The sequence below is a fragment of the Nematolebias whitei genome, chromosome 17 (assembly GCF_014905685.2).
Source record: "Nematolebias whitei isolate Nwh7 chromosome 17, NemWhi1, whole genome shotgun sequence".
In the NCBI taxonomy this organism is placed as follows: domain Eukaryota; kingdom Metazoa; phylum Chordata; class Actinopteri; order Cyprinodontiformes; family Rivulidae; genus Nematolebias; species Nematolebias whitei.
The window spans coordinates 22850189-22863286 of NC_056514.1; the positions used below are offsets into that span (position 1 = coordinate 22850189).

Consider the following 13098-nt stretch of genomic DNA (forward strand, 5'->3'; position numbering starts at 1 on the left):
TTCAGCCACTAGAGGGCCCTCGACTAATATGGCAGGCCAAGTTCAAATTCATGAATATGGCAAGCCAAAATTCAACCTGTATAAATAAAGGTTGAATGAAAAAAATGTGTCTCATTAATAGGTAAAAGTGGCTATTAATGAGACATTTGGCTTGCCATACCAAGCCACCTTCGGCTCGCTCTGGAACTCATGGAGCAAACGTCAAATCAGCTGCATTTTACCGCCCAGGTGAAATGCAGCTGATTTGACCATTAAAGTGCATTTATTAAGGAAAAGTTAAACTGAAACATACCTTTGCTATAATTTCGAGCAAACAAATAATTGTTTTAAAGTGTTAATCTTGATAAATTCTTGTTAAAGTCCTTCCGTGTACGCTCCCGCAGCCACCATTTGGCAGCCAATCGATTTTTGGCACAACACCGGCCCACATTTCCGGGTTCAGTCCAGCGGTGACGCATAATAGATGCGACTCATAAGGCGAAGTGATATATTTATGTATTTTTCCACTTTATTAGGCATTTTTGGACTGATGTGACTTATAAGGCGGTGCGGCGTGTGCGGCGGAAAGTACAGTATATATATATATATATATATGTATAAGACTATATAATAAGATCAATCAAAAGGTTAATTTTGAAATATTGTCACAGAACATGTTTATATTTTATAGTTATTAAAGGTGGAGTTTTTCTTTACCAATGTCAAATCTAGCTGTTAACCTTCAGCTGTGAGCCACACAGTTGGCTACTCCATTACCACGGAGCAGAAATGATCTTGACCTCGTGTGATGGTAAATTGCATCCACCTCGCACCCTTCCACAAAGAACCTGTGATGCAAATTCACTGAGTTTATATTTAGCCTGTCTTCCATCAGCCTGCTGTTCCCTGGTGCATTCCCAGTGGCTAAATGGGAAATGTGGACCAGCTCTGTGCTAATTCACACATGTGGACTTATTAACATTGCCAGTGGGTAGATCTGCTATTGTTGCACACATTCTAACTGTGTTGAATTTCACTCTTAATGAAATAAGAACCAAATGACCCAAGTTTACGTTGTTCTCTGTCCGTTTTCCACAGCATGTTTCCAAGGATGGAGCCAGTCTCATGGGATAGCCATGCTTTGTCTCCATGACAGCTTGATCACTCAGCCCTCTGCAGTGACCCCCTGCACAGAAAAGGATGCTGGGAAATAATGAACATTTTTATCCTGACCAGGATGACAAAGATGAGGAGGATGAGGAGGAGGAAGAAGAGCAAAGAAGAGAAAGGCGACTAGACGACGGTCAACGTGACAGGGAGAACGGAGGAGTGGAGGATTTGGGAGAGGAGGAAATGACCTCAGTACGACAATCCTGGGAGGTTAAAGGTGGCGAGGTGGTGAAACCCGCAGTCTTTGCGTTTGGCAGACAGAGAGCAGAGAGGCCCCTGAGACCGGGGAACCTGGAGAACCGGGGCGCCCCTCACATGTCCAGTCAGGCCCCACAACATCGCCACGCTGCCAACAAGCAGCAGCATCTGATAGCAGCAAAGAGACGAGCTCTCATGGAGCGCAGCATGACGGCCATGGCTCCACTCGAGGACACTTTCCTGACCATGATGGTGTTCCGCATCGGAATCCCCGACATCAAACAGACCGTAGGTGCACCCAGAACACCGCCCACACTAACACCTTCAAATCAAGCCATACAACTCCTTAATAGTTTGTCTGACCCAACATTTAAACCAAGAGATGAAATTAAAGAGTTGAGCAAATCTGCTAGAAAAAGTTTGTCTTTCAAACAGGGCACTGACAGGAGGTCTTTCAAAATGAGGAAGTAGTTCAAGCCAGGTCTCTCTGGTATTACAGCCTCAGAGAGAGAGATGTAGCTTTAATTTGACACGAAGAATTTAAGAACTTTTCATTAATGTCTCAGTTTACATCAAGGCAGATTTACATTTGACTTAAATGACCTGGACTGATCCCTTCTACAGACACAACTAAACCTGCATATCAGAATCAGAATTCATTCATTCAACCTTTATTTAGACAGGTTAATCCCATTGAGCTTCGGGGACTCATTTACAAGACGGACCAGGTTTTAACAAAGAGTGATGACAACAGTGGACAGCAAAGACAACAATAGATAATCATAAAAGGATGCATACAAATTGAAAATAACAAGTGAAAATAAAATGGTATTAAAAGAACGTAACAAAAAAACAGCTAGCTTGTAAGGCAGTGTAGAAAACTAAAAACAAGAACATGTCTGAGTTGTTTTTCTCCCAGGAACCAGGAATCAGAATCAGCTTTATTGTCATTGCACCGAAGCGCAACGAAATTACATCCAAGAAACATAAACAACAGACATGAGGAGACAGAGGTGTCTGAGGCCGCAGCCTCAGAAGACGCTGTCCTTTTTGTTTAGATAAAAAAAAACAGAAACATGAGGAGAGAGGAGGTATAAAAAAATCATATCTCGCACAGCGTCCTAGATGGGACACAGTGTGAAAGTTGAAAAGAAAAGACCTCAGCACAGAAACAACAACATACTGATGACATCGTAATATTTTAATGCAGGAGGAGGCAGACGAAGGCAGTGAGTTTATCTGTGGACACTGCCAGATAGTTCCATAGTCCTGATAAGTGATGGTGCAGTGTCTATCAGCCGGCTCAGCTCTGATACAGGTCCACAGATGTCCTCAGGAAGGGAGCGAGTAGGAGATGGGGGAGCAGAGCGTCTTGTTCACATAACATCCAGGAGAGTTTGAGATAGTTGGCCAATTCAAGGTCAAGCGGGGGAGCCAGATTCAGATAACAACAGTTATTTTGGGTCTATCGACTCTTCTTGATATACTTTTTTTTCTCTCTCTAAGGCATTTAAAAAGACAAACAAACAAACAAAAACAACTGGACTTCTATTCTGTTTCTCAGTCAAAACAACTAGAAAGTGTATTGAGCTTCACAGCTTTTACTTGATTTTCCCAGTGAAACCCAACAAACTTGCATTCCTAAATTAAAAACGTTTAACGTAATTCTGCTCCAGAGTAGATTCCAACATCCGTGTGAAATTGGTTGCTTTGAAGAACCCAAAGCTGCTCAATTTTAAGTTGTTTTTTTTTTTTTTTTTTTTTATATGTACACAGCTGCATGAAAGCATTTATAGAATTACTCCTCTGGTCCAGATTAAATGTCCCAAACCAAAGAAGGAATTCATCCAGACCACTGTGCTGGAGCCACAAAGGGATGACAAAATATTAAAACCGCATCATGTCCGCATCTGCTTTGGGTCATAAATGGGCTCCAAAACTGACGTGAGCATCATTTCACACGCACAGCAGCTGTCAGCTTTGTGGTGGCAGCAGGTGAGAATTGACAAACTCACACATGCACAACATCCAAGGTAAGAATCCCCCCCACCCCCGCTCCCCCCATCAACCTTTCTTCATTTTCAACTCCCTGAACATGCCAAGTGTTCTACATGTCAGCTAATATGCCCTCAATATAACGGTAATTGCTAATTATCTAATAGGTTTTTAATGAGTTTGGGGAGAGCTGAGGAGTGAGTGGCTCTGGATGTGGATGGTTTTCTGCGTGGCCACAGGCTCCGCGCAAAACTAACGAAACGCTCTGCACCTCCAAACCTGAACGCTGTTAAAGAGAAAGGAAGTGGGGGAAGAGCAGATGATTGTAGAAGCAAAAGTGTGTTTTCAGTACTTTCCACAGAGCCAGGGAGAAGCAAATAAAGCCGATTGTTCCGAATAAAACAGACATACAGAACAAAGTGTCTCTATAACGTATTGTATATATTACGCCAGTCTTTCCTCTCCCAGGGATTAGCCTTGCACTCGTTCTTTCACACACTCAGCAAAGCACACACACACACACAAACACACTTTCTCCAAGAATGCACTGAAGAAGTGCATCGCAGCTTTATGTGTGTATGCGTAAACACACACACGCTCCTGTACATCATGTGGTTTACCTCCTGGGGACCACTAAGACATTGCTACGGCAACGGGTGCCTGCCTCCCTCTAATGAACTGGTTGCCATGCCAATCGAGTTGACTACACCATCAAGCAGCGCAACCGAGTCGGGGCTCAAAGGGGAGAGGGAGGGAGGAGAAGGGGGTGCTGAGCTGTGCAGTTTTTTTATACAGTTCTCAGAAATGCAACACTGATGTGTGCGACTCGTTCACATGATGATCCCATTTCTTGTTGGAAGTCGTGTTTTCTGTCAAACCTCTCCTCCGGCTTTAGATTTTAATAAGAGCAAAAAGACCTGGGGAGGAAAATGGAGAAATATGAGGAGACGAGCAAAGATTGAGTTAGGAAAGTCACAGCCAGAGTACATTTTGTTTCAATCTGGGGCCTCGGGTGTACAACACAAAGACACACAATGAGAGGAGATTTTCTTTACAAAGAGGTTTGTTCTTTCTACTGTAGGTGGTGATAATTTAACACATCCAATACAGCACAAACAGCAGACATTTATCTATTACTTGTTCTTCTGTATCACAAGTAAACATGGTGTGAAGATAAACAACAGCAAGCCTGATCTCATGTCCATGAACGTTGCAGGTGATGAAAACTTTAAAAGGAACGTGTTCACATTCTGCACACGTCAGTCGCTCGTCTTCATCCTTCACTCACAGACGTTCAGCCTGTCAGACAGTTTGGATGGAAGTCGTGGTTTGTTCAGCTAGGTGCTGCTTTTGTGGTCAAATCTCTCGGATCGCTGCGTCTGTGAGACCTTTCAAAACAAACAGAGGCGTGAGAGTAATGAACAAAAGCTAAACTGAAAGTCTGTGGGTTGTTTTAAGGTTTTTATCGCCCACAACCAAAAAGCGGAGGCAGATGATATCGTTCGTTTGTCTGTTAACATTTGAAGTTTCCAATGGCAACTTTCATAAAACTTACATAAAGTAACAGCATCTACATCGCAATTCAAGATGGCGCCCACAACCAACAGACCTAAAATACAGATCACAGAAATGACGATAACACAGTCAGTTTCATAGATATTCAGCTAAATCTTGTTGAGGTGGAAGCTTGGACGTATCTCTAAACCATATTCTGAATAACAGATCATGCAAGATGTTTGTGAAAATTTTGTCATTAACTATTAAAGTCATTTTTTTTGGTTAGATAAATGTGTCATGATCCGATGAACAGGTTTCAAAGAATCTTTCAGGATATTATCGTTTAATACACATCTACGATTTATTAACCTTTCAAGATGATCTAATACAAAACTGACTGGTTGACATCAGGAACTGGATGGCTTTAAATTTCTTAAACTTTAATGAGAAGAAGACAAGTCATGCTGTTTCCTCCTAATGATCGAGAACCACTGCATCAACCTCTCCTCTCTAGCCCCGTTAGAGAAACAAAGCGTCACTAATCTGGGAGTGAAACTAAACAGTCATGTAAACATCATGATTAAATCCTGTTTTGTTTTTTTCAGTTTAAGCGACTGTCTAAACTGAAGCTCATACTGTCTCAAACTAACCTTGAGACAATTATACATGTGAACATAACTTCCAGGCTCCATTACTGCAATGCATTTCTTTTTGGAAGAAGCCAGAGCTCCATCGCACGATTACAACTGGTTCAAAATGCTGCAGCCCAATTTTTAACTGGTACAGGCAAAAAAGAGCACATTACACCAGTTCTGGCCTCCCTTCACTGGCTCCCAGTTCATTTTCAAATTCGTTTTAAAATCCTTCTGTATGTTTTTAAATCTCTGAACAGCTCTGCCCCCTCTTATGTCACTGATCTGCTGCAGCCATATGTCCCACAGCGATCTCTGAGGTCAGCAGATCAGATGCTTTTATTGGTTCCAGGCACTTGTTTTAAGCTCAGGGGTGACAGGACCTTCTCTGTTGCAGGTCCAAAACTGTGGAATGAGTTACCACTGCATGTCAGGCGGGCCCCTTCTCTCACTGTTTTTAAATCTTGTTTGAAAACACTTTTATTCCCAGGCTTTTGACACTGTGTGAGTTGATTTTAACTTGTTGTGTTCTATAATGTCATTTAGTTCCTCTGTGGATCTATGTCTTTACGCTGTGTTCTTTGCTTGTTTATTTTTGCTGTACATAACTTTTTGGCCTTGAGTACTTTATCATTTTTAATATTAATTTTTTTGATGTTGACGGTTCAACTCCCAGTACCGTCAACATCAAAAAATGTGGGTGGAAAAGGTGAAACATCCACACCTGCCTCCACCCTCATTCGCCCCACTCTGGGCCCCTGAGCAAGGCCCTTAACCACCATCTGCTCCCTAAACAGGTCTCTCTTGAAAATGAGTTCTCATGACTCAATGAGACTACCTGTATAAATAAAGGGTAAATGAAATAAATAAATAAAGTGCTATGGTATGGTAAGATGGTTGTCATGTGGTAGTTGTCATGCTCTGATGGTGACATATAACAATGTTAAATTAAGATTAAGCATTTAGGTTTGACCAAAACAGCTACAGCTCTGTCATTTATCAACAAAATGGTTGGTTCACTAAAATAAAAAGCACAATTTAAAGTAGTAAACTTAAAATAATTGTTTGATTTCATATTTAAAGGGTTATTATATACTGTACTCATAAAGATAAGCTTTGGTGTAACTGATTTTATTCTATTGAATGACTCTTATTATAACACTTTACCAGGATTTAAACACATCCTGGGAAATGATTGTTAAGAGTAAATAAACATATAAAATCGTTCAAATAGTGAGGTTATTCCTGCAGATGACAAAAAGTCATTTAGTCCTACTTAATGCACTAAGTACACCCTTTAACAAAGGTGAATATTCTATGGTTCAGGGAAAAACATGTTCTTTTATTGAAGAAGGGTCAAATGGTTAATTTGCATTAAACAAATGAAACAATTAGGATAATACTGTTGACTGCATGTTGTTCAAACTGGAAGGACCTGAAGTGATGGAAACATGTTTGCATGGTCCGATGAGTCCAGATGGAGGCACCGGGGTAGGAACAACAATCCTGCCTGGGTTTACTAACCTGTGAGGGAATGGGTCAGGATCAGAACTTGCTTCAGTCCAAAGTACAACACCAGCTGGAATGGACTGAACAAACAGGTGGTTCTGTCAATTCACATTTTCCTCCCTGATGCCACAGATGGATTCCTGTTCAGCCAGGCTGGATATTTTTTTATTTTTCAACAGACGTGAAGCTTTTTAAGTTGTGGTTACCGTATTTTTCAGACTATAAGGCACACTTAAAATCCTATAACCTTCTCAAAAATCGACAGTGAGCCTTATAATCAGTATGCATTAACTCTGGTTGTGCTTACTGACCTCAAACAGATTTTATGTGGTTCTTGTGAATGAGTTGAATAAAGTTTGACTTATCTGACCGTTTTGATTTGCTTAATGCACCTTATAGTCCAAAAATATACAGTACCGTAGCAATGCAGAGTTTAAAACTCATCATTTTCTTCTAAAATCCCCCAACATGATAAAAACAAGATGAATGTCGATGCCCTCTGTTGCTCAGAGATCTGAACAGTGAATGTTTGTAGTTTTGTTGGTGCCTCCTTATTTTTTCCAGATGATCATGCTCACATGCACAGATGGACGGAGGGTATCTCCCCTCTTTGCTTTGTGATGGGGGGTAATTAAAGATTTGCCATTCCTTGAAGGAATGCATGTCACCCGCTGCCTTTCATGCCAGAATTAAAGACTAGATCCACTTACGTTAAGTAATGGAGTTGTAGCCGTTTTGGTGAAACGTTGAAAATAAATCACGCATGAAGTCACACTCTACATGCTGTGAATGACTCTCAGCTACTACCACATCAGTTTTTACCCCCATGTCTGTAAAATTGATTTTGTGTTGATTAGCTGTGGTGCCAATCTTGAATTAAATTCATATAAAAATCAATCCGGTGCAGATGCATTTCTAATCTGAAGCTTTCTTTAAAATCATTCTAGTTGTTCATGAGATATTATGCTAACACACACGAACATATGCAGGCACAGACAAGAACTCGATTGTCTGCCTTTGCCTTTTTGTTGTGGGCAATAATTAATATGTTGATGAGAGGCGAACCTGCAGTTTGACCTCTGACCTTCTCTCTGTTCGTCCTTCAGAGGTGTCTCCAGTTCGACCAGGACTGCACGGTGTGGAGTGCGAAGCAGCAGGTCATCTTCTCGCTCGGTGAGTCTTTGTGGGACGTTCACAACTACGGCCTCTTCCAGCCTGCTGGAGAAGGACGAGACGCCAAGTTCCTGGAGGAGGAGAGGCCCCTGCGGGACTACGCACAGACCTTTGAGAAGGGCGTGCCCTACCTTGAGGTATGACGGCACAGGCAAACACAAGACTTCTATCTTTTGCACACAAAGATGAAGAATCTGAAATCTGAGGCACTTAAACTATATGTATTTTAACTTTTTTATTCTCAAAATGAAAACCCAGTACTGTTTTATACACTTGAGCGACACACATATTTAATTAGTTGAGTTAAATGTGTAGTCTGGGTATTTCTAGAAAGATTATGAAAGCTTTAACTTCAATATTTTTTTGCTAAAAGCTGACAACCTGTTTGAACTCAAAGGTCACTGTAGTAACAGAAATATTGTGCATGCTCCATAAAAATCTGTTTGTTTGTTTGTTTGTTTTTTTCAAGAATTTGAGCAGCAGCTAACGGAACAACCCTGAAAATGTTTGTGTTCATAAATAAACTGTAAAAATAAAATGGTCTTTAACTATTAGAAATTACTTCCTCTGATCAGATTTCTCCTCCACGGCGGAGGAAATGAAGCAAGTTAATGAACTCCTCACAAACACAGAGACTTTATTACATTCTGTAAATTTTATAATCTACAAATGTCTCTGTGTTTTATTACTCTAATTTTGGGTAAATGGGTTGTGGGAAAGTATCAGTTTCATGTTTTTTTCTGTAATATGATGAAACAGCGCCCTCTAGTGGTGTAGCTGCTGTTACTGCTACTACGTCCTTGGGGCCTGTAAGAGTAGATCCTGCACTCAGACTGGTTTCTAATGGGATCAGGTGTCTTCATTCTTATCAGGGATTCAGATTTGGACATGTTAGTGAAAGAGCCTTGTTACTGAATATAGATCCTCTGAAAAATCCAATGTGCAAAAGTAAAGTCACGCCACAAGGGAGGTGACGACAGACTTTCAACGCTGTATCAGAAATATGAAAAATTTGTTGTGAGCAGTTGTCAGCGATAAAATCACACCAGCTCTGGCTTTTTTGGGAGGTTTTTAATTATGCTGATGAATGTAATCCTGTTTGGTTCTTCATGAAATATCTCATGAAGCACAAGGTTAGATTTTATGGATGAATTCCAGGAAGCTCCCATTGAACATCTGATCATTTTTAGAGTCAACCCAGTTCATGATGAAGACAAAATGGCTAAACGCAGCCAATTTTACAGATATTGAGCTAAAACTTGATTTGGTAGTAGCTGAGAGTCATTCACTACAATTACTCTGAACGCTAATAAATCAGGTGAGATCATTTAAAACAAGCAAGGTGAAATGTAATGCACTAATTAAAGGAATGTTTTCATAATAAGTAGCTGTTAAATGAGTATTGAACTGGTTCTATATACTTTGTATTTAGATTTCAGAAGTTTCAACAAATTTAAATGTTCGCAGCTTCTTCCATGTACTAATCTGGCCTAATATTCTAAAATGGATGATGGAGTTATTCCAGCCAGTCTGAGTGGGAGAGATTGACCACTAAATGTGAATTTACTACACAAATGTCTCTTGTTGTATTGTCATAGACTGAATATTCTGATGTTATTTGCACTTTTAGCACAGATTTTTCTTTTTGTCCTTAGTTTAGGTATAAAACCAGAGTTTATAAACAAACCAATCTGGATGAAAAAGCTCTGGCTAAACTCTGCACGAAGGTACAGTATAATTTTCTTTATTATTTTTAATTTTACTTTAACAAGATCATTAAAAGCTGTACAGCTTTGAGGTCCAGTCTTCACTGTGTTCTCCCATCTTTTCCTCTCCCAGGCCAGTCAGAAGAAGTTTCTGGAATACGTTCAGACCGGAGCGATGGAGAAAATGGCCAAAGTCCTCGAAAAAGGTCTGGATCCAAATTTTCAAGACCCAGACAGTGGAGGTAAATTGCTCACCCCAACCTCTTGCAGATAATTTATTTATTTAAAACAAAGAAAAGAAGCAATTGTTAACTGGTCATCCTGTCTGCCCCCCCATGTGGCCCAGAGAGCCCGCTCTCTGTGGCCACGCAGTCCGGCCTGTCGGTAGAGGGCATCAGGCTGCTGGTTCTGGGTGGCACTCACTTGGACTTCAGGAGCAGAGACGGCATGACGGCGCTGCACAAAGCTGTCAGAGCTCACAATCACACCGGGCTGCTGGTGAGAGCTTCAAACCAAACCAACACACGTGCACGAAAGGCTGAACATGAAGTGATTTCCACGTGACCTTTAAAAACACAAAAATGGCTCCGACTGAGTCCGTTTTATAGATACTGATAAGATTTGGTGATAGTAGCTAAGTAGCATCCCCAACACTCTGATCCACACGTTGCACATTTTGTGCTTAAAATTTTAACATTAACAAAAGAAGCAACTGTCTGTTAGCAAAATATCTCATGAACCAATGATTAGATTTTTACTGAGACCATCTCCAAATTAATATCCACCTTCAACCGAATGGCTTTTAGAGTGAACTTCAAAAAGGCCGCAGCAGCTAACCAATGTTAGCCAACACCGAATGGCTGTAAGTGAGTCACTGTTACTGCTGCTGAGGTCAGACTGGGCGTGGTAGTAGCTGACAGTCATTTACAACACATACTTCGAGCATGAGACTGTGGATAACGTTACGTTCAAGGTTTGACCAAACAACTTTTGTCATTTCTCAACACAAAATGGCCTCAGTTTGGCGCGAGCGACGTGCTCAAGTACATGTGTAATATCTGGTGATTTTAATCATCTGCATATTGACATATTATTACACAAACACTCACATTAAAATATATATATATATGTTTTTCTTTGCTGTCTGTGTCCTGTCAGACTCTTTTATCTCTCGGAGCGTCTCCAGACTACAAGGACCGCTGTGGCCTGACCCCGCTGTACCACACTGTGCTGACAGGGGGCGACACTTCCTGCTGTGAGACTTTGCTGTACTATAGGGCAAAGCTGGGGACGAGGGATGAGAATGGCTGGGACGAGAGTCACCAGGTAGACTCACGGAGGACAACTCCACGTACCCATCAGTCCGTAGACGTTGATTCATGGTTTCCTCTCATGTTTTACATCAGACATGTTCAGGCCTCCACGTTGCAACAATGCACCATCATTTCTGTCACATCTATGTGGTATTTGTCGAGCACCATCACCCTCAGACTCCCTCAGCGTTTTCTCACACATTCTCCCTTTCGTCCTCACTTTTCTCTCTCCTTCCTCCCCTCCCTCTCTCTGTCCAAAGCCCAGGGATGAAGAGGAGTTTGGAATGGAAGAAATACACAAGGTACTTTCATCCCACCGCCTCACCGTCCTTACTGACCTTACTATAGTGCGATAAAGGCGACAGGAATGAGGAGACCACATTGTTTTCTAAGAACATGAGTCCAGTTCAGATGGATCATGGGATAAATGTTTCCCTCCACTGAGTCTGAGGGTGCTTATACGTTCACTGTGACGTTCTGGTAAATCTGTGCTGCGAGCCAGTTGTCATGACATTTTATTTTGGTCTTGCTGCGCGATGCCTTCTTTCTTTACTTTGTGTGATATTTTAGTCGCCGCAGAAAATATGAGCAAACCTCACGAGCCGCAGAAGATTTATTTGTCGTTCTTTTCGTCAGTATCAGATAGTACGTAAGTCGACTTGCACCCCCGAAGCTGACCGTCTGTGCATTTTTCCCGACATTAAAAGGCTTGTCAGAACGGCCTTGCACAACACTTGGAGCACCTGCTGTTTTATGGAGCGGACACGGCTTCTCAGAATGCCTCGGGGAACACGGCGCTTCACATCTCGGCCCTGTACAACAAGGCGAGTCTGGAGAAGACGCCCAACGTTCCCATGTTAATACTAATGAACTGCAGTTTGCTTCCAATGAACGGTGCTGACCCGCAAGTGTCTGTTTCCTAACTGTTCAGGAAAGCTGCGTTCGTGTTCTTCTGTACAGGGGAGCAAATAAGGAGGCAAAGAATAAACATGGTCAGACACCTTTTCAGGTAAACGAAACCCATTTTGACGATGTATTTGAATGATCGAACACCAGAAGAAGTGTTATTGCTTCTTTGCAGGTAGCTGTAATGTCTGGTCACTTTGAACTTGGGGAGATCATCAAAAACCACAAAGATTTGGACGTAGGTAAGCCTTCTGTCAGAGTGCCTGCTCTAATAATCACTTCCAAACATCTACTTGTTCTGTATTTTCTCACATTTCTTCTGTGTGAATAATCGCCATTCCTTTCTAAACTAACCCCTCCCCCTAATTTTTGTTACACCTGACCTCTTGTTCTTGGATTTAAATCTTCCCATCATGCATCGCACCAGTTCCCTTCTTGGAATCGCCAAAGCTCGTTCCCAGGCGAAGGGAGAGCCACACTCTGCCTCTTGCCCTGCTTCAGTCCCACCCTCTGCTGCGTGCTAACAGTGATAACACCATGACCCAGTCTGACCCGATAGCCCTCCCCAACAAATCTGCCACCAACCCCAACCCTGGACAGGTACCGGTGAAAAGATGCACATCTTTGTGATGTAAGCAATGTTCCTTTGATGCTGAATGATTTTGTTCTTGTTTCTGCAGGGTCAACGCCGGGCCTCCATAGGCGTCCGCAGCTCCAGCAGTCCCAGAACTCGCACACGTTCCCCTTCCAGAGGGAGGGGGGGCCAAAGTGATACAGAGGAGAGACAACGGCAGCCAAGAGGCAGACAGGGGTAATGTTTCTGTGAACATTTATATATTTATAAATGATGAACATCAATGGAGTAAAAGCAGAATTTTAGCTTGTAGTAAAATCTAACCAACAAGTTGAATGTGATTGGTTTAAATCAATCGTTTCCTAAATTGGGGCTGGACGCCATTGATCATGAACCCCAAATGTGGGTCTTTAGGTAATCTCCATATATTAACTTGTGTTTGTCTT

General features: G+C 41.8%; 1 protein-coding gene across 1 annotated transcript in view; it reads left to right on the forward strand.

Annotated features, from left to right (window-relative positions):
- Positions 1-1145: 1145 nt before the first annotated feature.
- LOC119423941 (SH3 and multiple ankyrin repeat domains protein 1) overlaps positions 1146-13098 on the forward strand; it is a 34461-nt gene continuing 22508 nt past the window's right edge. Inside the window, exons 1-11 of the mRNA XM_037691371.1 lie at positions 1146-1635; positions 8087-8290; positions 9809-9880; positions 9993-10101; positions 10206-10357; positions 11018-11185; positions 11880-11996; positions 12104-12181; positions 12254-12320; positions 12506-12678; positions 12759-12889. Coding sequence (XP_037547299.1) covers positions 1180-1635; positions 8087-8290; positions 9809-9880; positions 9993-10101; positions 10206-10357; positions 11018-11185; positions 11880-11996; positions 12104-12181; positions 12254-12320; positions 12506-12678; positions 12759-12889 — 1727 coding nt within the window. The 5' untranslated portion in view covers positions 1146-1179. The remainder of the gene's footprint in view (positions 1636-8086; positions 8291-9808; positions 9881-9992; positions 10102-10205; positions 10358-11017; positions 11186-11879; positions 11997-12103; positions 12182-12253; positions 12321-12505; positions 12679-12758; positions 12890-13098) is intronic.